The sequence below is a fragment of the Bos javanicus genome, chromosome 16, assembly GCF_032452875.1.
Source record: "Bos javanicus breed banteng chromosome 16, ARS-OSU_banteng_1.0, whole genome shotgun sequence".
Lineage (NCBI taxonomy): Eukaryota > Metazoa > Chordata > Mammalia > Artiodactyla > Bovidae > Bos > Bos javanicus.
The window spans coordinates 65,053,520-65,080,585 of NC_083883.1; the positions used below are offsets into that span (position 1 = coordinate 65,053,520).

The 27,066-nt window shown below is 46.9% G+C and overlaps 1 protein-coding gene and 1 long non-coding RNA gene across 9 annotated transcripts in view; one reads left to right on the forward strand and one right to left on the reverse strand.

Moving 5' to 3' along the window:
• NMNAT2 (nicotinamide nucleotide adenylyltransferase 2) overlaps positions 1–27,066 on the reverse strand; it is a 217,688-nt gene that overhangs the window by 27,977 nt on the left and 162,645 nt on the right. For all 7 annotated transcript variants that reach the window (XM_061383453.1, XM_061383446.1, XM_061383449.1 and 4 more), the window contains 6 exons: positions 9,707–9,795; positions 8,852–8,919; positions 6,596–6,674; positions 2,829–2,955; positions 1,505–1,585; positions 321–365 (listed from right to left, as the gene is read on the reverse strand). In XM_061383453.1, coding sequence (XP_061239437.1) covers positions 321–365; positions 1,505–1,585; positions 2,829–2,955; positions 6,596–6,674; positions 8,852–8,919; positions 9,707–9,795 — 489 coding nt within the window. The remainder of the gene's footprint in view (positions 1–320; positions 366–1,504; positions 1,586–2,828; positions 2,956–6,595; positions 6,675–8,851; positions 8,920–9,706; positions 9,796–27,066) is intronic.
• Positions 21,227–27,066, forward strand: part of LOC133228079 (uncharacterized) — a 38,227-nt gene continuing 32,387 nt past the window's right edge. For both annotated transcript variants that reach the window (XR_009730050.1, XR_009730051.1), the window contains exons 1-2: positions 21,227–22,424; positions 24,377–24,494. This is a non-coding gene — a long non-coding RNA (uncharacterized LOC133228079). The remainder of the gene's footprint in view (positions 22,425–24,376; positions 24,495–27,066) is intronic.

A 27,066-nucleotide genomic window follows, 5' to 3' on the forward strand; every position in this document is an offset into this window, starting at 1 on the left:
TGGTGTTGCGGGCAAGAGAAGAATCTCTGGCTGGCAATGAACTGAACTTCCGTATCTTTTGAATGAGATGAAGAAGCTCTGAAGGGGAAACTGCCCACGGACCCCATCCTACCTCCAGGGATCCTGCCGGAGTCCAGGTGGGAGATGGTACAGGTGAGATAACTAAGAACATGCTCTTAGCTTGAGAGCAATTAATTACCCTTCCAAGAGCAGACCCTGCTGCAAACACCCCCCAGGGGTTGCAAGCCTCCCCCGTCCCCCACTGTGCCTGTTTGGAGGCAGGAGGCCCTGAACATTCCCGCTTTTTCAGCCCCACTCACCGATCTCCTCGTACCGCATCACCGTGCCCAGGTTGGCATTCTCATCTAGGGAGGCAAGAGGAAATGCAGAATCAGGGAACCAGCTTCCTGGTACCTGACTCTCAATCTGCCCAAGGGGCTTCTCAGAGGGAGAACACGGGCTGGGATGGGTGGATGCGAGTAGGGACATCTGAGTATCATAAGTGGAGAGCACGGTCCAGCTTGTAATGGAGAGGGAACCCTTCCTCAGGCTCCAGGGCAGGATTCACTGTTCTGGGAATTCAGAACTAGACCACCTGGCTGGGTGGCCAGTGATGGACACACACGCACTCACGCCGAGCGCCTTCTGTTTCCTTTTGTATTGGAGTGGGAGGAGGCTGGCCACAAGAGCAGCATCCTCAAACCTAGGGAGGCAGTTGGCAGAGTCACAAGGAGGTGGCCCTCTCTTGTTCAGGGCTACCTGGTTCAGAGAACAAGCAAAGCTGAGCAGGCTGAGATTTTTCATATGGCAGAAGGCAAAGCCCCAGGAAAATGTGAAAGAGACAGAGGCTTTGCCGTGGGTGCTGAAGGGGTGCCCCGCATGGGGCCCACAGTATGCACAGCACCACAGAGATGACACTCTGGCTCCCTGCCTCCCTTCCTCCTCGACCATCTCTGTTGGTTCAAGGTTGGAAGTTGGAAACCTGAGAAATGGCAGTAGTCAGCCCCAGAGTCAAAAGAATGAGGGCTAGACTGCTCTCCTGCAGAGTCAAATTTGGGTTTGTAGGAAAAAGAGACCCAAAGGTGGGTATTCTCATCCATGCTGAGTGATCCATTTTTTTTCTCCAAAAAAATGGAGAAAATTAAGAAAAGGACGTGTATGTTCTTAGCCTCTCAGCAGAAGTACTGACATGGGCAGAGCCGGGAAGACCTGAGAGGGGCCGCTGGGCCCCTGAGAACTCTCAGGTGGGTGTCTACTTTCCATGGAGGGAGCGACCAGCACAGCCCAGAGAAGGATGGTGAGTGCGGGAGATCTCCGGGAGCCTCAGGCCAGGATGGCCGCATTCCTGGGCTCCCGTCACAGATGGGCTCTGCAGGCCCGGTGACATCTTCCATTCTCTCTCAATCATTGCGCTATAAGTGCTTCAGGCCACAGCAGGTGCTAGGGGTGTCTGCTGCATGAAAGAGGGAGGAGGGATAGAAAAAGAGGGGGGCTGCTCCCTTACCCACAAAGGTGAAACGCTCCACTGGCGGGCGGACACAGCAGATCCGGCTCAGGCTTTCTCCCACCTTTCCCAGGATCTTGGCTACGGGAGACAGCAAGACAGACAGGGACAGATAGGGAGGACCACTCATAACTCACACTCTCATCAGCACCGCCTTGGGGCCCTGGAAACACAGGACTGCGTGGAGGGGTGGGGACTGGGTCATGGAGGCAGAAGGAGGCTGGAGAGAAAGAACAGAAAGGTGACGGCCCCATTTCTGCTTCTCATTTCCAGTCCAAGGAACAAGCATTCTGAGCCCTAGACCGGAATCTATTTTCTGGTGGTGTTTATGACAGTGTTGAAAAATTGGAAAATATAGAAGAAGAATACATATTAAAAGGAAAAGAAGTATCCATAATTCTACCGCTAGAGGTAACTGCCACTAAAGTAGTCATATATTATTTATTTTCTTCCATTTTTATTATGCATCAGTTCAGTTCAGTTCATTTCAGTCACTCAGTCATGTCTGGCTCTTGCAACTCCACGGACTGTATCCCACCAGGCTCCTCTGTCCATGGGATTCTCCAGGCAAGAATACTAGAGTGGGTGGCCATGCCCCACTCCAGGGGATCTTCCTGACCCAGGGATCGAACCTGAGTCTCCTGCAGCTCCAGCGTTGCAGGCGCATTCTTTGCTGATGAACCACGCGGGAAAGACCTATGAGCTGTGTAACCTTTGGCAAATCACTTACCTTCTCTGGAGCTGTTTTCTTTTTGTAAGTGGGAATACAATATCTATGTCACAGAATTACTGCATTAAATGAGAATCTGTGTAATGCACGGAGCACTGTGCAAGCAGACGCTACTAAGTGCTGGGTAAGTGCTGGGGGCCCTTGAAGGGATGACTGAAGCTGGCTGGGGGGCTGGCGTTACAGGCTGGCCGCAGACTGCCCGGGTTTGACTTCTGTCCCTGCTACTTCCTACCGTGTGACCTTGGCAGAATGCGCAACCTCCTTAGAAAAGGCAGAGGAAAACGTTCCCTTTGGTACCTTTAATTCCCAGTTAAGGCAGTCATATTTATGTTAAAACACATACCATCAACTCCTGTCTCTCTCTGTCCCTGAATCTGTCTCTATCACTGTGACTATTTCTCTCTGATGCTGTTTCTTACGGGTTCTCAAAGCATGGTCCCTGGACCATCGACTTTTTAAAAATGCAAATTCTCTTCCTTCTCCCAGACCTACTGAATCAAGTTCTGGGACAATGCTTAGTGATCTGGGTTTTAACAAGAACTCCGGGCGATTCTGAAGTTCGAGAGCCTCTGCTCTACGCCAGCGTTTCCCTACCTGCAGTGGGCTTGCTGGGAGCGTTGTTGTTCTGGTAGATGGGTTGGGAGGTCTCATTTCGGGGCTGTCCGATCACAGGTGTCATGGAGGGTGTGTTGACGTTGGAGAGGATGCAGCCAGTCACCCGCTGCGGGGAGGAAGAAGAGCATAGTCACTGAAGTCTTTTCTAGTTATCCCCAAACGCTCATCTGCTTGGCCATCATGGAGAGGTGTCCCAGAGCTGAGAAAGAGGACTGGGGGAGGGTTCCAGACCCTAGGTGTGCGCTAGACTACACTAGGCTGGTAGGAGGCGAGATGGCTCCCTGGGAAATGCATTGGATGTGTTGTTGAACAGACCTGGGTTCCAGTTTGAGTTCTGTCCCCTTCTGGCTGCGTGACCTTGGATAGTTAACTTACCTGGTCTTGAACCTCAGCTTGAATGCCTCACTGACAGCGGCAACAAGGGCCATCTTTCTGGCTTACACAAGCGACCATACATGGAGCGCCTTTAGAACATCTGGCACATGGCAGAAACTGTGCACATTTTGTGACTTTCCGTAGAATGCGCGTGCCTTTCCCGCCTGCTTCATGGGACTCAAAATGAGGTCATGTCTGCAGAAGGGCTGTGCAAGCTCGGGAAAGGTCACACAAACACCAGGCGCTATCACCACCTGCCGCCTCTCCAGGCCAGAGATGCCAGCGACAGGGCCAGGCTGGGGAGTGGTGCCAGGCCAGAGATGCCAGCGACAGGGCCAGGCTGGGGAGTGGTGCTGGGCGGAGCAGGATGTCTGCGCTGCAGGAAGGGGGAGGCGGGGCTCTGGGAACTCTGCGCCTGCTCAGAGTGTAAATACACATTCCAGAGCTAAACGGAAATGCTCTGTGCATTATCCATTGTGCTGTGTTATCTGGCCTGCTGCTTCTCTTGGTGCCACAGCAAACACAGAGCTGATAACGCAGCATTCTTCACAGCTGACCCAGAAACAACCCCCCACCCACCCCCAGCCTTGGCCCGTGGAGGGTGGAAGAGCAGCTTCTGGGCCACAGAAAAACAAAGGATGAATTTTCAATCTGCTGAGCTTCACAGGGCTGTTGCTTATTCAAAGTCCCTTCCCTGAGAACCAGCTTCCCCTCATCCCTGGCCCACCACCCTTTCTGGATTACCGAGTCCCTCTGCCGGAGGGCTTCCCAGGTGGCTCAAGGGTAAAGAATCTGCCTGCCAAGAAGGAGATGCAGGTTTGACCCCTGGGTTGGGAAGATCCTCTGGAGGAGGAAATGGCAACCCACTCCAGCATTCTTGCCTGGGAAATCCCATGGACAGAGGAGCCTGGTGGGCTGTTACAGTCCATGGGGTCATAAAGAGTCAGACACGACTGAGCATACAGGCTGCCAGGGGACCCCCAGGTCCCAGGGCTGGGGTGACCCTCCAAAGGCATCCTCCACACGCCACCCTGGAGGCAGAGTGGCACATGAGTCTTTCTGAGCCCTGGAAGGGCAGGCGTTGATCTTGTGGGCTGACTTGTCACTTCTGTGATGGGGGGAGACAGGCACGACAGTATCCTGCTGCATCTGGGAGCCAGCCGAGGTTGGGGACCATGGGATCATCTCAGCCTGCTTTGTGGGATTCTCTGGCCGGCTGCGGCTGGTCGAGTGGAAGGGACAGCCTGCCTCCCTTTTATTATGATTTCACCTCCAGAAAAGAAAAACGCCACGTTCTCAGTCTGGGAGCCGAGGAATGTCTTCCTCTCGCTGCACGCATCATTAGTCCCATTCGACTTGTTCTGTGCTGGAGAAGAAACGTGCTGGCCACCTGCCCCGCTCTGCCCTCCAGAGGCTCCCACGTTCTCACAGCCTTGCCTCGCCTATTAAGCCCCGTGTCTATCTCTCTGACAGGTCCACTTTCCATGCCAGGAACACCGGCCTGATGCTGGGACCGGGGAGACCGGGAGTTACCAGCAGCTCCAAGCTCCCGCTCCTGATCCAAGGTGGGGGGCCATCAGGACTGACATTCTCTGCCAGCTTGTGACCATCACTCAACAGCTGTGGCTCCTGGCCAAGCATCTCAGGCCCAGACAGATGCCTCTGGGCATGAGTAACAGAGGGAGGGTTCAGGAAGCCCAGACGTTTAGACAGCAGAACAGCAGCCAGGCTTTCTGGCTGGGCAGAGCCAGGGCTCAGGAATGCCTGCAGGGTCCCTGAGTCCTCATTCCATCATGCAGCCTGAGGCTCCTGGTGACTGAAAGGAGCGCAGCCCCCCAGCAGTGCCCCTAGCTGACCTGTAGTGTGAGAAATAAGCTTCTGTGAAGCCATTGAGATCTGAAGGATATTTGTGTATCTTAGCCTGCCCTGACGGATACATCCTTATACAGTAAGACAGGACGTCTTTTATTACTGCTGCTGTTGAGACCAGCCCAGAGGAGCAGGTCAGGGCCACCTTGTCCTGTCGAGGGGACCAGGAAAGACTCAGGATGTCTTAGAAGGGTTCTCAAAGCAGAAAGAAGGGGGTTGGGTTTTCTTTAGCTTAATAGATGAAGCACCAGCCAGCTTGTCCTTTCTGCTCCTCTCGCTCTTAACTCCCTGGATGGTCTGGAGTCCCAGGTCCACGTCTGTTCAAATAAAGCGGGTAGAATGGGGGTGGGGGGATGGTTGAGGCCGCTGAGAGCCCCCCAAGAAGATTCTGACGGGCCCTCTGACCGTGAACACAGATGGAACGGGGGCGCTTCCTGTGTCAGCATGATGCCACTCTGATCACTGTTTGGGGCGGGGGGAGGGCTCTGCATCAGGACCAGTGGAGGCGAGCGGGAAGCCCTGCATCTTGTCTTGGTGGGCCGGGCTTCTTGCCGTCAATGGCACTGCTTTTCACCCTGTCAAGGTGGAGTTGATGGGTTTGCATCCATGTGTGAAGGGTACTTTCTGCACATGCCGACTGGTGCTGCTGGCTGGCTCGTGCCCTGTGCTTACCTAGCAACCAGCTCTTCGGTCGCTGCACCCAGCCACAGGCCCCGGGCAGCTGTCAGGGTGGGTGAGGCAGTCACTGTGGGTCCTAAGATACCCTGGTTCACCTCTCTGCGCTTCCTGGTTGTTTGGGCACTAAGTCGTGTCCGACTCTTTGTGACCCTACAGACTGTCATCCCCCAGGATCCTTTGGTGGGTTCATGGGATTCCCCAGGCAAGAATATTGGAGTGGTTTGCCATTTCCTCCTCCAGGGGATCTTCCCCACCCAGGGATCGAACCCCTGTCTCTTCCATTGGCAGGCGGATTCTTTAGCACTGAGCCAAGACGGAAGCCCAGGCTTCCTTTTACCCACAAATAAATCAGAGGTGAGAAGACACTGTCTGTGCGTGGACTCCTGTGAGGAGGAAAGAGTGTCCTGATGTACAGTGCCTGCAGGAGTGCAGTGCTGCAGCCCTGGCATACCACGGGGCAAGGGGACCGCTGGGTCCTCCGGAGGTGCGGTGGGCGGACCTGGCCGCTTGTGCCTCCACCCAGCGCTGCTCTCTCCTCCTTCTCTCATCACTTTGTGAAGTTTCCCAGCTGCGGGGTTTCTGAATCCTGCCTTGAACTTGCTGCCGGGAGATGAAAGCTGCCCCCAGTCATATTCAGGAGGAGTTCAAGGCAGGGAGTAGGCTCTGGGGCTGCTCTGGGTTCCCAGTTTCATTGCCCTCCTGGATGCTGCTCAGAGCTGGTCTCCCCACAGCTGGCGGAGAAGCCGGGAACAATTGGGGCAGTCCACCTTTAGTCCACCATAGTCCACCTATGGGCCCCCGGCCCAGAGCCCGGCCCAGCTCACCTTCATGAGGTCCCGATGGTGTTCGAGGACGCTGCAGGTCGTCTGCCAGGTGTCCTGGTAGCACTCCCATGGGTCCACCCTGACGATCGGAAAGACAAATTTCCTTTGGTTTCCATTCTCACACTCTTCGCTTACAGGTTCCTTCCAAAGGCATAGCTCAAAAAGCTTACACAGACTTGGTCATATCGTGTCCTTAGATCTCAAATCAAATAAAACACGAGCTTGAAATACCTTCCTGAGCCTCAGTTTCCCCTCTGTAAAATGAGAGGAAAATGCTACAGGCTTACATGAACCGATGCTGGCACTGGTCAGGCCGAGTTTAATACCAGCACCAGACCCTCCCAACTGTGGGGCTTTGCGTAAGTTATGTGATTTTTGGTGCTCACTTTCCCCATTTGTAAAACGAGAATAACAATAATAACTCTCCTGTGGAGTTATTAAAGGGGTCAGTGAGTTGTACATGCAGAGTGCTTAGAATCGCATCTTGCTCCCATTCTGGGGAATTCTCTTCTGGACCTCATAGGATTCTGATAAGAATGAAACTAGCCACGCCCTCATCAAGTGGTGACTGCAGGTACCTGAACTGGGGAAACTGCCCCTGTCGGGCTCTGCGTGTGGTGGGGTGCCCAGTGGGCATGGAGGTGGGTGCGGCAGCCATACCAGAAGGCACAGTCCCCGGACCAGCCACTCCTGCTTCACGCAGGACGGGACGTGAGCCGGGACCCAGGCCCAGAGGGAGGCAGTGCTCGGGCTTCATTACCAACTTAATGAGCTGCTAAACTGGGACGTTTCTCAAACATGTTCTTAGCAGCTGAGCATTCTGTCACCTCCCACCAGGCAGCACAAGTAGGGTTCCCAGAGACGAGACCTCACGAACTGAAAACCCTCAGAGGCCCGGCTTGCCCTGAGCCTGACCTTCTCAGATCCCTGACCTGAGACAGGCATCCTCTCTGAGATGGGCAGACCCTGGACCTGGCTGAACAGGTTCCCCGGTGCCCAGGGGCTTTGTGGGCCCAGCCCCCATCTTCAGAGCTAGCTCTGACCTCTCTGGTGACCTCAATTCTCAAAATTCTGATGTTCCCAGCCCCTGGAGTGTTGAAGGAAAGAGGGAATTATTTCAGGGTCTTCTAATCACAGACAAGCAGGAACCGTCTCCTGTCCCACACTTCCCCCACTGGACCCTTCTCTCCCCTGAGATCATGACGGGCAGAGCTAAGAGGTTTCGCTTCTACCCAGACTTGACCACAGATGCGCTTTCCTCGCAAGCTCCTTGACTTCTCCTGAGCCGTCTCCTGACCTCACCTCTGTGTCGGGGCAGCGGTGGGTGGATGGGGGGATGAGACAGTCTATAAAGGGCATGCGCTGCTCCCACAAATCCCTGCACACAAATGGCACGGATCACCGTTTAATTATCATCTTTGCTTCCCTTCACCGCTCTCGTTTCCGCCCACCCCATCTCTCCCCTGCTAACTCTCTGCAGCCCTCATTCTGAGGTCAGCGGCCCTTCATTTCCTTCCTTTCATGGAAACCTCTAGGTGCTGCTTATTCTTTCATGAGGGGGAATTACGGGACACATGGTGTGTCGTTATTTTTTTTAAATCATCATCTTCTCATGCAAATTATAACTGTAGGAGCTTTGGGGAGCATAATTAGCATAATTAGTGGAAGCCTGCGTTAATTACACCGCCAGCTCAGCGGATAATGGTGTCTGCCATCTTAGCAAGGGGACCGTCCAGGGACCCTCTGAGGGAAAGGCTGTGTGCACTCATACCCACCTCCCCCCCAGCCCCCGACACACACCTCTGTCCCACCCTCGGCACGGGGCCCTAGGGAGCCTGAACAGGAGTGGAAAATAGCCAAGGCCGGGAACCTTCCCTGAAAGGTAGTGAAGAGCTCATGGAAGTGAATGGGGATGGAAGTGGAGAGGCATTTGGAGTTTTCTGGCCCTGCTCCACCCCAATCCCCATGATATTTTTGGAAACTCTGAACAGACTCTTGAGTCCACAGGTGCCAGGGCAGATGAAACACTGAAAGCTCCCTCTTTAGTTTCACGGGCTCCATGGCTTGGTTAAAAAATAAGTCACCAGTTAGGCCACCCCAAAATGTTTACATGATTATCACCTGCATGGGGCTAATATCTCCCCCACGCTCCCCACTCCTGTGGGTTCCGAACTGCTGTGGGGACCCTTCCTCTTTCCCACCCAGCCCCAGGGAGTCCCAGGGCCGCCCACTTTGGCATCCTCAGGCCCACCCTACCTGATCCAGTCAGAATTCTGGACGGCCAGCTGACACATGATGAGACGGTGCCGGCTTGACACAAGACCCTAGGAAGCAACAGAGCGATCGCTGGGAGGCCGGCCCTGCTCCCCACAGCCTCCCCAAGACACCATCCCAAGCCAGCCCGTTATAAAGGTGCAGCATTTTTCAAGGCTGACGGAGAATGAGAGTGGGAGCCCTCCACGTGGCCACCTGCCACACACAGCCATGGAGTGGATGTGCCGGAGGCAGGAGAAGAGAAAGAAGGGTGTGAGCGGTACGCTCCCCTCCCCATCAGAGTCAGAGCCTCCACCGACGGACGAAGCAGCCAGGGTGCACCCAGCACAGAGATGAGACAACATGGCAAGTGCTGCCTGGTTTCCCGGCTCCATCGGGCTGGGTGACTTCCCCGGAGCCCACCAGGTGTATCTGGGGGAGGAGGTGAAGGACTTTGACAGCATCCAGATTTCCTGAGATGTGTGGCAGGGAGGGAAGGAAAGGGAACATGAATTGTAAATCAGATTATAAGAGGCAGAGGCCTTTTCTCCTAAAATCCTAGGAAAGATTGCCCAGCCCATAACCAGCCACCAGTCTGGCATCCTTGGCCCTCAGCAGGGGGGCAAGCTCCTCTTGTAGTGTGTTCTGACTGGGCCTGGGCATGGGCAGCTGTTTCTCCCAGCTGCTGCCCAGCTCCCTCTGGCTCAGGTCTGACTGTGGTCCAGAGACGGGAAGCAGGACACCTGCTGCTGGGGGTTTTGCGTTTCTAAGAATCGCAGCAGAGATGACAGCGGGGCCAGGGGCATCATCAGGTCAGGAAAGGGGGTTAGGGAGGATGGAGACAAAGGAGAAACCCACCTGTTTTCCATAGGAGTCGTGGACAGGAGACACGATCCCGCCAATGACAATAAACCTTCCAGTTTTGTGCAGATAATCCCTGGCTCTTTCTAATTAAGAGAAGAAAACCTCACATTACAAAGAGGAAAGGTGTGGGTTAAAGGTGATCGTTGAAATCAATACCTTCAGCTCTGTAAGGCTTATTCCCCGTCTTTCTTGCCATTTAAATGGAAAGTGCCAACTTTCAAAGCAAACGTGGGTGATTCAAAAGGTGCTGGAACCAGATTTCAGCTCCCAAAGCAAAATGATTTAGAACTCAAGGGGATTAATCCAGGTTTAAAGGTCCAGTGCTGGATGAGTTTAGAGAGATTTAAAACAAGCACCTGATGATTCCAAAGTGACTGATTGGAATTTACCACTACGATCACTAGCAGAAATTATTCCAAAGCGGAGGAGTCATTTTTAAAAAAGAAAAAAGAAGAACCTTCTTATAAGATGAAAGGTGGGCTGATTGCTTCATCTAGTTATTCAGAAGAGGAAATCCATCAAAACAAATTTCAAGGGCCTTCTACGTAATTAGGGAGAATTAACAATCAGACCAGAAAACTGTCATTACAGTTGGTTGAGAAAAGTTCAACCAAAGAAAAGCTCCCCCTCTTTTTTTTTTTTCTGCTGAAAAGAATCTGTGATGTTGCTTTTTCAATTTTCCAGACAGGCCCAATTTCATTTTCATGAGCCAATACAGCTAATTAAGAAGGGATGAAGGTTTTGGGTTCTATCTTTCTTCTAGGGCAGCTCATCGTGCAAATCTAACAGCAGTGAGCACCTAGAGCTGAGGGAAGGTGGCATGGATTTACTGCACAGGTGAGGGAGTCTGTAAGGGAGCAGGGGCTTGGGCAGCAGAGCTGTCTGTGTAGTTTACAAGCAAGGTTCCGGGATTACCTTGCTGGCTCTCTTACAACTTAAAAATAAGTCGTCTCATCAGCCCGCGTGCTTAACTACTGAGGTGTGCACTCTACAGACTGCACTCTGCAGCTACAGAAGTCTACACACTGCAATGAAGACCCGGCACAGCCCACCCCCCACCCCCCGCCCCCAATTGTATCTTCTCTATGGTCTCTTTAAAAAATAATAATAATTAAAAAAAATAAGTCTCATCACATTTGCCTTTTCCTTCGTTCAGTGTGAAATCTTGGAGTTTTCTTTTTTTTTTTTAAGAGATCTTTTAAAAAATAATAGTAAACTTTATTTTTTGGCATGGTTTTAGATGTACAGAATAATTGGGCAGATAGTACACAGAGTTCTATGTATTCAGCCCCCCATCTTTTGACCTCCCCCACACCTCATTTCCCCTTTTATACCCCTATACAACCTTGCGCTTGTGTGGTATAATTGTTACATTTGATGAGCCTGTGTTGACCTATTATTATTAACTACAGGCCATAGTTTACATTGAGATTCAGTCTTTGTGTTCTAAGGTTCTATGGCTTTTGACAAATGCATAATGACACGTGTCCATATTACAGTTTCGTAGAGAATAGTTTCTCCCCCTGAAAATCCATTGTGCTGTGGATTTTCATCTCTGCCTATTCATCTGTGCCTATTCCTCTCTCTCCCTCCCCACCGCCACTGGTAACCACCGATCTTTTTACTCTGTAGTTTTTCCTTTTCCAAAATGCCAAACAGTTGGAACCATATAGCATGTAGCATCTTTAGACAGACTTCTTTCACGTAGCGATTTGTATTTAAGGTTCCTCCAGGTCTTTCCCTGGTTTGATAACTCATTTCTTTTTATTGCTGAATAATAATCCATTGTCTGGGCAGACCACAGTTTGTTTATTCATTCACTAACTGAAGATCATCTTGGCTGCTTTCAGTTTTCATGGATTATGAGTAAAGCTGATGTTACAATCACATGTAGATTTTTGAGTGAACATACATTTCAACTCAGGTAAATATTTAGAAGCATGATTGTGGGAACATATGGTAAAAGTATGTCTAATTTTGTAAGAAGCTGCCAAATTGTCTTCCAAAGCGGGTGTGCAATTTAGCATTCCCGCCAGCAATGAATGAGCGTTCCTGTTGCTCCACCAGCATTCAATATTACCCATTTTGTTTTCCTGTTTGAACCATTCTTAAAAGTGTGCCACTGTTGCCTTTTAAAAGATGACTGATATTATTTCACTAATTTCCAAATTTTACTTCGAGGTCAAGGATAAACTGAAGACCCTTGTAACAAAACCTTTTTGAAATCTGAATAAATTCTTTAGCCTCCCCTCTTCCCTTTGCCCTTTATACCCCAGTCTTCCTTAGGATCATTTTCGTTTGGCCTTTGGCTATCACAGATCCTGTGCTGCAATAAGCCAGACCTTCCTTCCTCTCCCTGTCTTACAGAAAGTGTCCTCTTTTTACTCTCCACTTTCCCAAGTTTTATGTTTGAAGCTCAGCTCTACCCCATGTCCAGCATGCCTGTCCTGGCAACATCTCCCTTTGCTAGACGTACTGACCTACTAGCTCCCTGATCACCCTGTTCAAGGGACCTGGTCCAGAAGTTGTTTCTGAGAGTGTATGTCTTTGCTCATCTTCTGTACAGAATTCTTCAAAGCCAGGGGACTTTGCTGTAGAGAAGAGGTCCCAGACTCATAAGATGGGCAATTAACATGCATGTGAGAACAAGCTGAGAATAAGATGATTTACATTCAAACAACCTTGGCTTGTTCAATTGCCACTGTGCAGGCTTACGAAAACATATCCACGGTCCGAAAGTTGCTCAGTCTGTCTCCCATGCCAAAGACTTCTTAGGCTCTTAAGCACTTGGTACAGTGGCTTGTTCATTGAGCAATACATGTTCAACAAGTCCTCAAACCTGGAAGGCTCATGTAGCCACCTTCCCTTAGGTGCTCTTTCTACTGGGCCACGTTGATCCAGAGAGCCAAGCTCTGTTCCTCAGACTATACGCAGGAGTTTCCAAAAGAAATAGGTTGCATCAAGCAACCTCACTGCCTTAGAAAACACTACCCTTTTCCTCTGGCCAATATGAGCGGTCACTTCCCCTGGCAATGCTCCACTGCTCACTGCCTCACAAAGAAGCAATTTCTGAAAGAAACAGCCCCAACCCTGAAAGAAGGATTCTTGATCTGAAGTAGTTAAACCCAGAAAAGTCATGATAGTGATCATGCAGGCAATTCAATTCATTTAACATTTATTGAGCACAAAATACCATGATGGATGCCAAAGGGATAAGAGTGGCTTTATTTATTATTCTCCACAGGTTCACAATAATGGAGAAACAGAATGCTATACTGATGGCTCTAATGAGAGACAAATTGGGTGAGTGCTGTAGCCATGGCTTTCAATGTTGTTGTCAGTGGTAGTATTTTACTATAAGCCACAGTAAGAAACACATTTTATATCCTGACGCAATACATACATATGTATGTTTATGCATAATTAACTGAAACAACTGCTACAATATTGTCTAGTGTATTTCATTCTGGTAGTCATAAATTTAAGTAAAAAGCTGCTCACAACCTAGGCATGTGTGGCAACCTACTGCTTGAACAACTCTATGAGACACTAGGGCAAGGGGGAGAAGGGACAGGAGAGATAATTTTGTCTTTCCAAGGAGAGTGAGAAGTCCAGCAAATATCCAGAAATTTCACAATGTAAAGAAAGCTCATCCACTAGTTTAATCTTAGTCACTAGGGTTAGGCTGTGGGGGGCTGGTAGGGGTGGGGTGAGGGTGAGGGAGGGATACTGTTGGCTAAGCAAGTGGGCATCAAACTTGAGAGGGCCCTGAAAGCCAGACCAAGGAGTGTGGTCAACACGTATCCTGGTGTTGGTCAACATGTATTCTGTGGACCACTTGTGTCGGAATCAGGGAGAGGCTATTAAAATGCTGGGAGAGGCTATTAAAATGCAGGTTTTTAGGTCCTGCTCAAGTTCTGAGTCAAAATCTCTGGGAATGAGACTTATCTAGGGTTTCCCTGATAGCTCAGTTGGTAAAGAATCCACCTGCAATGCAGGAGACCCCAGTTCGATTCCTGGGTCGGGAAGATCTGCTGGAGAAGGGCATGGCCTAACCACTCCGGTATTCTTGGGCTTCCCTTATGACTCAGCTGGTAAAGAATCCACCTGCAATGAAGGAGACCTGGGTTCGATCCCTGGGTTGGGAAGATACCTTGGAGGAGGGAAAGGCTACCTACACCAGTATTCTGACCAGGAAAATTCCATGGACTGTATAGTCCATGGGGTTGCAAAGAGTCAGACATGACTGAGTGACTTTCACTTTCACTTTTAAAATTAGTATCCCTATGTGAGTCTGGGTGAACTCCGGGAGTTGGTGATGGACAGGGAGGCCTGGTGTGCTGCAATTCATGAGGTCTCAAAGAGTCGGACACAACTGAGCGACTGAACTGAACTGAACTGAGGTGATGTTTCTGATAGCTAAAGTTTGAGAACAACAGACATACATTGACAATAACCATAAGGTTGAGAAGTATAGATAGTAAGGAATCACTGAGGGCTATTTAACACGGGGAATGATCTGCTCTGAACTAGAAGAGAAACTCACAGAACAAATAGTGAAGTGGTGAAAAATCCTACCTTAAAGGAGAGAGTCATTCCTGGCAGGAACTTTTGGGCCAGGTGGTGAGGAATGAAGGCAGAAATGCGTGTGTGCCTACTTAGTCGCTCAGTCCTGTCCGAGTCCGTAGCCCACCAGGCTCTTCTGTCCATGGAATTCTCCAGGCAAGAATACTGCAGTGAGTTGCCATTTTCTTCTCCAGGGGATCTACCTGACCCTGGGATCAAACCCGGGTTTCCTGCATTGCAGGTGGATTCTTTATTGTCTGAACCACCAGGGGAACCCAAAGGAAGAAGACCCATCAAAAACTTCCCAGGGAATGTTTAGGGACCACGGATTTCCTCCTCTCTCTAGACATTTTGTTTGCTTTGCATCTGGGTCTCCTCAGTTGGACATGTCAATGCCATGTCATCAATCTTTCAGACCAGACATTTATGACTGTACTAACAGCACTAGGTTTTATACTCTGCAATTCACTTTTGCCTTATTATCCTTTAATTTGAATGTAATGTCAGGCAAGAAAAAAATTGGAACCCAGCTAAACAAAAATGGCCAGGAGCAGATACAATTACGTTTTCTCCCCCACCCCACCCCCCCATAGAGATTTTATTGGAGAAGGCAATGGCAACTCACTCGAGTACTCTTGCCTGGAAAATCCCATGGATAGAAGAGCCTGGTAGGCTGCAGTCCACGGGGTCACTAGGAGTTGGACACGACCGAGTGACTTCACTTTCACTTTTCACTTTCATGCATTGGAGAAGGAAATGGCAACTCATTCCAGTGTTCTTGCCTGGAGAATCCCAGGGATGGGGGAGCCTGGTGAGCTGCTGTCCCTGGGGTCGCACAGAGTTGGACACGACTGAAGCGACTTAGCAGCAGTAGCAGCAGAGATTTTATACAGTGGAAAAGTCTATCTAGTAGTATCTATTAGTAACTCAGGAACTATAATACTGTAGAAACAACACTGAACTTGGGTTCATAAGACTTCTGGATCTTGGGTAAGTCACTGAATTTCTCTGAGCCTTAAGTTTCCATATCTGTAAAATGCCTTCTTTGCAAGGTTGTTATGAAGATCAAATCAAATTCTAAATATAAAAAATGCATAATGCCCATGTGGTTTCATTGGAGAAGTCCAGCAAACATTTAAAGAATTAAAACCAATGCTACTGGGACTTGCCTAGTGGCCCAGCGGTTAAGAATCTGCCTGCTAATGAAGGGGACACTGGTTCAATCCCTGGCCTAGGGTTACAATTAGTTGTAACCACCTTAGTTGTAATCCACCTTACAATTAGAGTAAGCCTGTGCACAGCAACAAAGTCCGAGGGCAGCCAGAAAAACAAATGAACAAACCAAAAACCCTAATGCTACAGAAAGATCTAATGTAAAACATGGCGACTATAATTGATTGATAAGTAAAATGATTCTAGGGCTTCCCTGGTAGCTCAGCTGGTAAAGAATCCACCTGCAATGAGGGAGACTTGGCTTCGATCCCTGAGTTGGAAAGATTCCCTGGAGAAGGGAAAGGCTACCCACATCAGTATTCAACTCAATTCTGACACCATCAACCTGGAGATAGCATCAGATCCCACAGGTTAAGGCTTCAGTCTTACAAGACTGCCTCCTCCCTTTCAGATGTCAAATTCCAAGCTCACATGTTACTATGCTTCTGACAGACCAAAGGGCTACAAACTGGAGTTACTCATGACATAGTCTTTGGACTTCACATGCCAGTCACAAGTCAAGGTTGTTAACTTGTATTTCTGACCAACTGGCTATAAATTAGAGGCTCCCATGATGGCCTCCTTTATTTGATTAACTTACTAGAGCAACTGACAGAACTCAGGAAATCTGTTTACTTACTAGATTACCAATTTATTACAAAGGATATTAAAGGATACCAGTCAACAGCCATATGAAGAGATACATGAGGTAAGGTCCAGAACAAAGGAGCCTCTGTCCTCATGGAGTTTAGGGTCTCATGGAATTTGGGACATGGCGCAGTGGTATGTGGAAGCATTGTTTCCCCAACCTAGAAGATCTTTGAACCCTTGGCTTTTTGGGTTTTTAATGGAGGCTTCATTATTTAGGCATGATTGGTTAAATCATTGGCTATTGATGACTGATTCAGCCTCCAACCCCTATCTCTTCCCCAGAAATCAGAGGGTGGAACTGAAAGTCCCTGCCTTCTATTCTCAGTTGCTTAACAAAAGTCACCTCATCAATAGCAGCCTAGTCGTGGTGGAAAGGAACTGAGGCAAGACAGTAAGCATTAAAATAAATGATGCTCCCATTGCTTTTATCACTCAGGAAAGTCCAAGAGTTTTGGGAGCTGTAAGAAAGAGGCTGTGCACAAAGAGCAAATATATATGAAAAATGTATATGTGGACATCTGAATGACCACATATATATTTCTTATAAATCACTGCACATTGCAATCCCTGCATGGCAATAACACTGTATTACATAATTTAAATTTGCTAAGAGTGTAGAACTTAAATGTTCTCACCAAAAAATAAATATGTGTTGTGACTGACAGATATATTAATTAACTAGATGAGAGGAATCTTTAGACAATGTGTACTTAAATCACCACAATGCACACTTTATCTAAAAATTGTATATGTCAATTATACCTTAATACAGCTGAAATTAAAAAAAATCCTAGCATATTTCTAGAAAATAGAAAAAAGAACTCTTTCTAACATTTTATGAAGCCAGTATTGCTCTGATATAAAAATCAGGCAAAGAGAGTACAAAATATGCAAAAATCACTAGCAAAGTATTAGCAAATAGAATCCAGTTGTATATAGAAAGAATTATATACCATGACTAAGTGTCATGTAACCCAGAGACAGAAGGCTGTTTCAATATTTGAAAAACCATTCAGTGTAATTCATCACATTAACAGGCTAAAGAAGAAAAACCACATGATTATAGCAATCGATGCACAAAAAGCAGCTGACAAAATTCAATATTTGTTCTTGATAAAAACTCAGAGAAATAGGAATAGAAGGAACTTCTTCAGCATGATAAAGAACATCATCATACTTAGGGCAAACATCATACTTAAAGATGAAACACTGAATGCTTTCTTCCTAAGATCAAGAACAAGGAAAGGATGGTTACCCTTACGCCTGCTATTCAACATGGTGCTGGAAGTTCTAGCTGGCTCAGTAAAGAAAGAAAAAGAAATTAAAGACTAAGAGATCAAAAAGAAAAATATCTATCTCTGTTGCATATGGCATGAAAGTCTTACTTAGAAATCCTGAGAGATCTATAAGAAAATTCTAAGAAGTAATTAGTGAGTTCTATAAGATCATAAGGTAAAAGATCAACATAAGAAGGCTTGGGAAAGAACATCAAGAAAAAAAAGAAGAGATGGAGAAAAGCTTTTGTATACATACATATAAATAATATGTATAATATATACATTTTATGAACTTTTGCCTAGCTTAAAAATTTATGACATTTTGACTCTACTTGTTTGACTTAGTATGAATAGAATTTGAGGCATTTCTAATTAAAAAAAAAATATATATATATACACAACAAGCAACAAAGGTTTACTGTATAGCAAGGGAACTACAGACAATATCTTGTAATAACTTACAATGGAAAATAATCTCAAAAATAATATGTGTATATGTAAAACTGAATCACCTTGCTGAACACCTGAAACACTGTAAGTCAACTATGCTTCAATAAAATACACATATTAAGAAAAAATCAACATAAGAAAATCAATTGCATTTCTATATGCTAGCAAAAAGTACATGGAAATTGAAATTTAAAATATAAGATGACTGGGACTTCCCTGGTGGTCCAGTGGTTAAGAATTCACCTTCCAATGCAGGGCGCACAGGTTCAATCCCCGGTTGGGAAACTGAGATCCCACATGCCTTGGGGCAACCAAGTCTGCGGGATACAACTGCTGAGCCTGGGCGCTCTGGAGCCCATGTGCCACAACTGGAGAGAAGCCTGCTTGCTGCAACAAAAATCCTGTGTGCCACAGCTGAGACCCAACGCAGCCAAATAAATAAATGAAAAAAAAATACAAGATGACATAGCCATTCAAAAATAAAATACTTAAGAATAATATAATAAAACATATATAGAATTCTGAAAGACACATGTACCCCAGTGTTAACTGCAGCAATATTTACAGTAGACAGGACATGGAAGCAACCTAGATGTCCATCGACAGAGGAATGGATAAAAAAGTTGTGGTACATTTATACAATGGACTATTAATTCAGCCGTAAAAAGAATGAATTTGAGTCCATTGTAGTGAGGTGGATGAACCTAGAGCCTCTTATACAGAGTGAAGTAAGTCAGAAAGAGAAAAACAAATATCAACAAATATTTGATATTAACAAATATATATGGAATCTAGAAAAATGGTGCTGATGAACTGAGTAGAGAGCAGACTTGTGGACACAGTGGGAGAAGGTGAGGATGGGATGAACTGAGAAAGCAGAATTGACACATATACATACCATGAGTAAAACAGACAGATAGTGGGAAGTTACTGAATAACACAGGGAGCCCAGCCTGCTGCTCTGTGATGACCTAGAGAGGTCATACATATATAATTATGACTGATTCACATTGTTGTATGGCAGAAACCAACACAAAATTGGAGAGAAATTATCCACCAATTAAAAATTAAACAAAATTTAAAAACTACATAGAACTTGTATGCTAAAAACTACAAAATGCTGATGAAAGAATTACAGAAGATTTAAATAAATGTTGAGTCATACAACAGAAAATGACAAGCTACTCTGAAAAATAGTTTGTGGATTAAAAGACTCAACATAGCAAAGATATTAATTCCCAAAATTTATACATAAATTTGATGCACTTCCTATCAAAATCTCAGCAAGGATTTCTTTTTGCATAAATGAAGACAAAATAATTCTAAAATTTATATGGAAAGGTAAAGGAGCTAAATAGTTAATACCTTAAAAAAAAAGAATAATAAAGTAGGGAAATCAATCTGTCCAAATTTTAAATACTATTATATAACTACGGAAATCAAGTGGGAGGTATTGGCAGAGAGTTAGACACAAAGGTCAATGAAACAGAACAGAGAATCTAAAAATAGCCCCATACAAGGAAGGCCAAGTGAATTTTGACAAAAGCGCAAAAACAATTCAATGGAGATAGGACTGTCTTTTCAATAAATGGTGCTGAAGCAACAGGACAGCCATAGACCAAAACCAAAATAAACCCAAACTGAACTTGACCTAAATCTCATATACAAAAGTTAATTCAAAATGGATCATACAATATCGTAATTAGCCTCCAATTAAAAAAATAAATAATTAAAAAAAAACAAATGGATCATAGATTTAAATTACATAAAATGAAAAACTATACAACTTCTAGATGAAAATGTGGGAGAAAACCTTTGGGTCCAGGGCTTGGTGAAGACTCTTCAACAGGATAAAAGCAGAACAAACCACAATAAACTGGACTTTAATAAAATAAACTTTTTTTTCTATGAAAGACTTTACTAAGAGGATGAAAAAACAAGTTATAGGCTGGAAGAAAATGTTTGCATCCACATGTATTAAGATTCATATTTAGAACATAGAAAGGACTCAAAACTTAGCAGTGGAAAAACTAACAATCCAACTAGAAAATGGGTAAAAGACACGAAAAGACATTTCACTGACTAGGACAAATGGATGGTGAAGAAACACAGGAAATGGTGTTTAATATCCCTAAGCATTAAGAACAGAGAAGGCAATGGCACCCCACTCCAGTACTCTTGCCTGGAAAATCCCATGGACGGAGGAGCCTGGTAGGCTGCAGTCCATGGGGTCGCTAAGAGTCGGACACCACTAAGCGACTTCACTTTCACTTTCCACTTTCCTGCATTGGAGAAGGAAATGGCATCCCACTCCAGTGTTCTTGCCTGGAGAATCCCAGGGATGGGGGAACCTGGTGGGCTGCCATCTACAGGGTTGCACAGAGTGGGACACGACTGAAGCGACTTAGCAGCAGTAGCAGCAGCAGCAAGCATTAAGAAACGTAAATTAAGACCAGGAGGAGATACCCCTATTCACTAATAGAATGGCTAAAAGAAGAAAGAATGACAATGCCAAATGCTGGTAAGGATGTGGAGAAACTGGGTTCCTGATACATTGCTGGTGGAAATGTAAAATGGCAAACTACTCTACGAAATAGTTTGGCAGTTTCTTAAAGAACTAAATATCCACTAACCATATGACTCAGCAATTGCACTCCTAGGTATTCATCCCAAAGAAATGAAAACATGTCTACACAAAAACCTGTGTACGATTGCTCATATCAGCTTTACTTATAATAACCAAATACAGTAAACAAGTAAAATAGCCTACAATTTTAGGCTAACAGTTTAGGTAAACAGTTAGACTGTGGTACATCCATACCATGCAGTAGTACATAGCAACAAAAAGGAACAAACTGATTTGAAACAAACAAAAAGATAAAAATTGTAAATGCAACAATTAAAATAGATCAACAGCTTATCACATTGAGTGGGAAAAAAAGCCTATCTTAAAAGGTTCCATACTGTATGATTCCATTTATATAATATTCTCAGAAATTATATAGATTAGTGGTTGCCCATGGTTGGGGTGAGGGTACAGAAAAGGGAGGTGGGAGTGACTCTGAAGCTATAGCTCTAGTCCAGGGAGATCTTTGTGGTGATGGATGAGTTCTGTATATTAACTGTGTTGGTTACATGAATCTACCCATGTGATAAAGTCATGTGTAACTTTATAATACATATACTTTATACCAATGTCAATTTCCTCATTTTAATATTGTACTGTAGTTCACAAAATGTAAGTGTTTCAGGAAACTGGGCAGAGGGCACATGGGACCTCTCCATACTATCTTTGCAACTTCCTCTGAATCTATAATTGTTTCAAAATAAAATGTCTTTAAAGGGGTCATGCTAAACCACGAAACATGGTATCATTTTAAGGTGGCAGTGTGCAAATCCAGGCGAATGGCAAGCAATCTCAGGGGTTAGATGCTTCTGGAAATTTATCTCCTCGTCTCTTTCTAGTTTTGTTACTATCTGGATTCTAAGATTTGGGGTTGTTGTGGCCAGGCAGATGTTGTTGAAAGCAGTTCTTCTCAAGCTAATGTCCATGTGAATCCTCTGGGGATCTTGTTAGAATGCAGATTCTGATTCCAAGGGATGGGATGGGACATGAGATCAGGGCCAGGATTAGGGAGAGGTGAGAGGGGGAGGATCATTCATTCAAGTGCGAGGTCAGATCCTGTCTTCATTTCAAATTATGATATTATCCTCATCATGGATTTTTGCATTAATTTTTATTTTTAAAAAACATTATTTATTTTGATTACTCAGTTTGGGGGTGGCCCCTTAAATTTTGCACCGGAGGGGGCCATCCTCCTTGGTCTCATCCTATTCTGGGCCCTGCCTGAGATGCAGTGTTTCTAATAAGCTTCCAAATGAGACCAATGCTGCTGATCTGTGGACTATATTTTGAATAGCAAGGGACCTGGTGCAGGGCTAAAGAATCCACTTGCCAATGCAGAAGACACAAGAGACCCGGGTTCGATCCCTGCGTTAGGAAGATCCCCTGGAGAAGGAAATGGCAACCTGCTTCAGTATTCTTGCCTGGAGGGCTCCATGGACAGAGGAGCCTGGCAGGCTACAGTCCAGGGGTCACAAAGAGTCAGCCATGAATGAACATCTGAGCATGCGCACACACACACACACACACACACACACACACAGGTAGAACAGTCCTTCAGTGGTAGGACACGCCCTACAATCCTTCCTCCCTCTTCTACTCCACCGCTACATCCACTTTGCATGACAAGGGCATTTCTGGACATTGGCAGGTAGCCTACTGGCAAAGCTGTATCTAGGGCCCTGGAATTTAATTTCATGCCAAGCTTCCCAAGATGTGGTCTATTTTTGTCCATCAGCTCTGTTCCAGGGACACAGCCAAATCATTCTCAGATTTTACACTCAGGTCTGACCCGCCCTCCATTTCATCCACCTTTCTTGCTCCTATCCTCACAGAGGAGGAGCCGAGGCTGCCAGTAGCATCGTCACGTCCTGTCCTCGCTACCCAAGGATCCACTGTGTCTCACAACTCATTCCAGGCCGCTTGGAACCAGGTAAATCTCCCTTCCTGACAGGTTGTGCTGGACCCACCAGATGAGGATAGACACAACACGGATGATTTGCCCATTAATAATAACTCATGAGACAGACATGTCTCGTCTGCCTCCTGGCTGCTCAGTGAGCCTGGATAGTGTGTGATCTACTCTCCTCTTCCGGGAAGTTAATGGAGGAAACACTGTGGTCAGGATATCTACGCTAACCAGATTTTTCCTTTTCAGCTGCAATCAGAAATGACCCCTTCTGAGCTGTATTCACAGTTGAAGCTGCTGGCATTTGCCTTGTTTGTGAATTTCACAGAGGCAGTCTGGATTTGTAAACATTCTAAGTCTTAGAAAGCTTTGGCTAATAAAGGAAGAAGCCAAAGAGTGAATCCCTCTGGGCACATTTATTCCTCATCGGGGGTTAAAAAAATGTACTTTTTAAAGGAACCATCCTTGTGGCCTAGCAAACTGGACCTTAGGCATTCCCTGACAAAAATGTAATGAAGTGTGTATTACGTTCAAGGCTCTGTACCAGGCACTATTCAGGACATAGAGAAGTAAAAGACACAATCCCCACCTCCAGGGAGCTTAGGTTTCCAATACACACAGCATCCTTTGCTTAATCAATACCAAAATGAACAGCTGCGACCTTAAGTGTTATAGGACTTTGGGGGGCGGGGGGCGGAAATCCCTGTGGAATGCAGTACCCTTAAGACAGGCCTGGGACCTCAGACCCTTCCCTGCAGTGCTGCAATGCTTGCACATGGCTCAGATGGTAAAGAATCCACCTGCAATGCGGGAGACCGGGGTTCAGTCCCTGGGTTGGGAAGATCCCCTGGAGAAGGGAATGGCTACCTACTCCAGTATTCTTGCCTGGAGAATTCTGTGGACAGAGGAGCCTGGAGACCTACAGTCCCATGGGGTTGCAAAGAGTTGGACATGACTGAGCGACTAACACTACTACTACTATACTTCTCAGGGAGCAAAAAAAAAAAAAAAATACAAGGAAATTATATGGGACTAAAAATAACTGCCTGCAAGCCCAGTTGGGGCAAATTCTGGATGCGAAAGATACAAAGTGATCAAAAAACCCAGCTGGCACTGTTGAAGAGCCTGGAGCAAAAACATGGTGTTGAGAGCAAAAGCCGGGTGCTGTGCATGCCCCCTACACATAACACCACCTAATGGGTGGGCACACCACCTAAGTCACCCCTTGGTCTTTCCCCTCACACTCCCCTATATGGGATACCATATAAGGAAGTTCACCCCCCACCTTGGAGAGAGAGCAGCAAGGGAAACTGTTGTTTGTTCTTGTTCCCTGCTGCTGCGGCAGAGGCCCCAGAAAAGCCGTGGCTGAATTTCTTGTCTAGCCTCTGATCAATTTCTATTGATTGGGGAAGGCCAAGAATCTTGGTTGGTTAACAGCCTGGGAACTTTCCTAGAACAGATGAGACTTGAGCTAGGTTCTGACAGCAGAGAAGAGGATTATTTACTCTTTATTTTCTGTTTTCTGATGCTTTAACATCTGTGGCCTTGCTGACCTTGGAAGGGCCACTCTCCAAGAGTTCATCAATTCTTAGAGATAATAAACAACTTATCCTAGAGATAGAAAACTCTAGATTGCACCCATCCCCTACCCCCTCCTCCATCTGGTTCTCACACTCAGGGCCACTATTGCCCTGCCCTAATCACCCCCAAGGGCTTCCCAAGTGGCTCAGAGGTAAAGAATCTGCCTGCAATGTAGGAGATGTGGGTTTGATCCCTGGGTCAGGAAGATCCCCCGTAGAAGGACATGGCAACCCACTTCAGTATTCTTGCTTGGGAAATCCATGGATAGAGGAGCCTGGTGGGCTACAGTCCACGGGGTCGCAAAGAGTCAGACATGACTGAGCGAGTAACACACAGACATAGTCAATCCTAAACCTGCTTACCCAGCTCCCCACCCCCGCCATTTCTTCCTACAGAAACCACAGTAAAGGCTCTTACCCATGTTCCCGCATCTCTCTGCCTCCTGACTGGCCCTGGTGTTTCCCTGAGTGGCCCCCACCCCTCAGCATGTCATGTCCTCTCCTCTTGGGATCTGTGAGTATACATATCTTTTCAATGGCTGCTGCCGCTGCTAAGTCGCTTTAGTCGTGTCCAACTCTGTGCGACCCCATAGACAGCAGCCCACCAGGCTCCCCCGTCCCTGGGATTCTCCAGGCAAGAACACTGGAGTGGGTTGCCATTTCCTTCTCCAATGCATGAAAGTGAGCAGTGAAAGTGAAGTTGCTCAGTCATGTCTGACTCTTCCCGACCCCATGGACTGCAGCCTACCAGGCTCCTCTGTCCATGGGATTTTCCAGGCAAGAGTACTGGAGTGCCATTGCCTTCTCCACTTTTCAATGGCAATCATCTCCTAATCTGTAGGTCTTGCCACATCTAAATAGTAGTGAAGGCTACATTTTGAAACAGAAGGAAGGCACTCATTCCAGGGGCACAAGGCAATGTTGAGCAGGTGAACTGAGTCAGGAACGGAGTCTCCAGGCTCTATGGCTTGGCTTCTTTGAAAAGACATGATACCCCTTTCATTCACCCACACTAAGCATGTCTGATCATCCCTCAGCCTGGGCATCTTTCTGGATCTTCCTCTAGTCCAAAATTCTCCAGTCTCAATCCATCTGGGAAGCAGAGGCTGGGTGATCACATTCCCCTGGCTGAGTGAGACAGTCAATCATACCAGCTCCTCTCTGAGCCATAAGACAGCTACTTGAGTCTGAAATGGGTATGAAAGGGTGGCATTGTCTTTGACGTTGATCCATGAGTGGGACCATGGGAGCCCACCGTGCCATCCCTTGGACATCATTAGTTGAACGGGTTGAGAGCCCCCTATAATAATTGCAGACTAGTTATAGACGACCTCCTGCAGGGAGCAATTAGCTTAGCTCTTCTTAAATCAGCCCTGCCCTCACCAGCCACCTACAAACGCTTGCCATCACACCTCAGCAGAACCAGGGGAGAGGATGTGGATTTCCCAGGACAGAGGTCTCTCCCTTCCTTCATGCCCTTTACCTGCAACTCTAGGAGAAGCAATGACATATGAAGCCCCTTGAGGTCATGAGAGCATAGATTTTTCCTCACAGTGAAAGACAGCGTCTTAGTCCTGCCACTGAGACTCAGGAAGGCATGTGATGGAAATTACATTTCCCAAGGGGATGGTAGAGGGCCCGGATCCAGTGCATTCTTCTGCTCAGTGTCTGGCCAGCAGAAGGGGTGCTCTGAGCTTGGATGCACATGGGGATAAAGCTGAGCTCCCTGAGCAGGCTCATGTGCGGAGCTTCCCTGCAAACCTTGAAAAGCTCCCCTGGACATAAGAGTCTCCTGGTGACCATCGGTCAACTCCCACCAGCTGCTCCCACCCCCACTGAGCATGCGTCAGGTTGCACTGACCAAGGAACGTCACCAGTGCTTCCCAGATGCCTCTGCATGCCTGGCTTTCCTCTAGTCCCTGGCTTTCCATCCATTCGTCTGGCTTTTGCGTCCCTGAACTGGTGGTCGGGGAGAAGTAGAGTAGCACGGGCACCCTCTTTCCCATTCATCTTACTGGCTCCACTGCCTCTGGCTTGGGAGGATTTCTGTCCCTCTGTCTTCACAGCTGGGAAATGATTCATGATCTTCACTTCAACTGTCACTTCTGACGGACCATGCAGGGTGACCCTCTCATACTCCCCAAGTGCCATGTGCCACCCTAGGGCTCTCCATTCAAATCCTTTCCACTGGAAACCACCCCCTCCCCTCCCAGATCGCCATCCGTCACCCTTCTCAAATCGGGCTACAAGCTTCTTGGAATTCACCTATTATTGAAAAAGACTCATTTCTATTTATTTCCTCAGAAGCAGAGAGCTAAATATATACATAAAAATATGGCATGAACCGGCCTCCCCTTCAGTGAGACTCATAAACACATGAGAGAATTATTTCAGAAACCCACAGACTGTAACACTAAATATAACTGGGTGGGTGGACTGGGGCGGGGGAGGGTGGGTAGACTGGAAGGTGAGGGGGAAGGAAAAAAGGCAGGAAGAGGACACATGATGTAGAAAACCCGCTGTGGCTTCATATCCAGGTGACAAGTCTCTGTCATTTGCATGGAATCAGGCTCTATTTTTAACTAGAAGTCTGTTACTCCACACTGTAGGAACCATTAACCTTTTTGAATGTAAGTTCGCCATACAGGCTTCCTATTCAAGGATAATCCAGGCTTTGCAGTGGAGTTTGTTGAGGAAATAGCTTTGCCTTTATCAGGTAGATCTACCGGAGGGGACTTCCCTGGTGATCCAGGGGCTGGGGCTCCACGCTCCCAATGCAGGGGCCCAGGTTCAATTCCTGGCCAGGGGGCTGGATCCCACACGCCACAACTAAGATCCAGTGCAGCCCAAAAACAACCAAGTGGAGAACATCTTGTTTTAAGGACGTGATCCTGCTGAGGTCGTAGTGCAGGGTGAGATTTCTTAAAGGTTAAAGGTTGCTTTTGTCCTAAAGATCATTACTGCGAAAATGCTGTTACCTTTACAGCTTATCTATGTTCATCTTCCCTTTCCACTTCCCCAAGAGTTAGCAGAAATACCTTCTGGAACCAAGGTGCGCTTAGCTAAGGGCAACTGGCTGCCCAGTT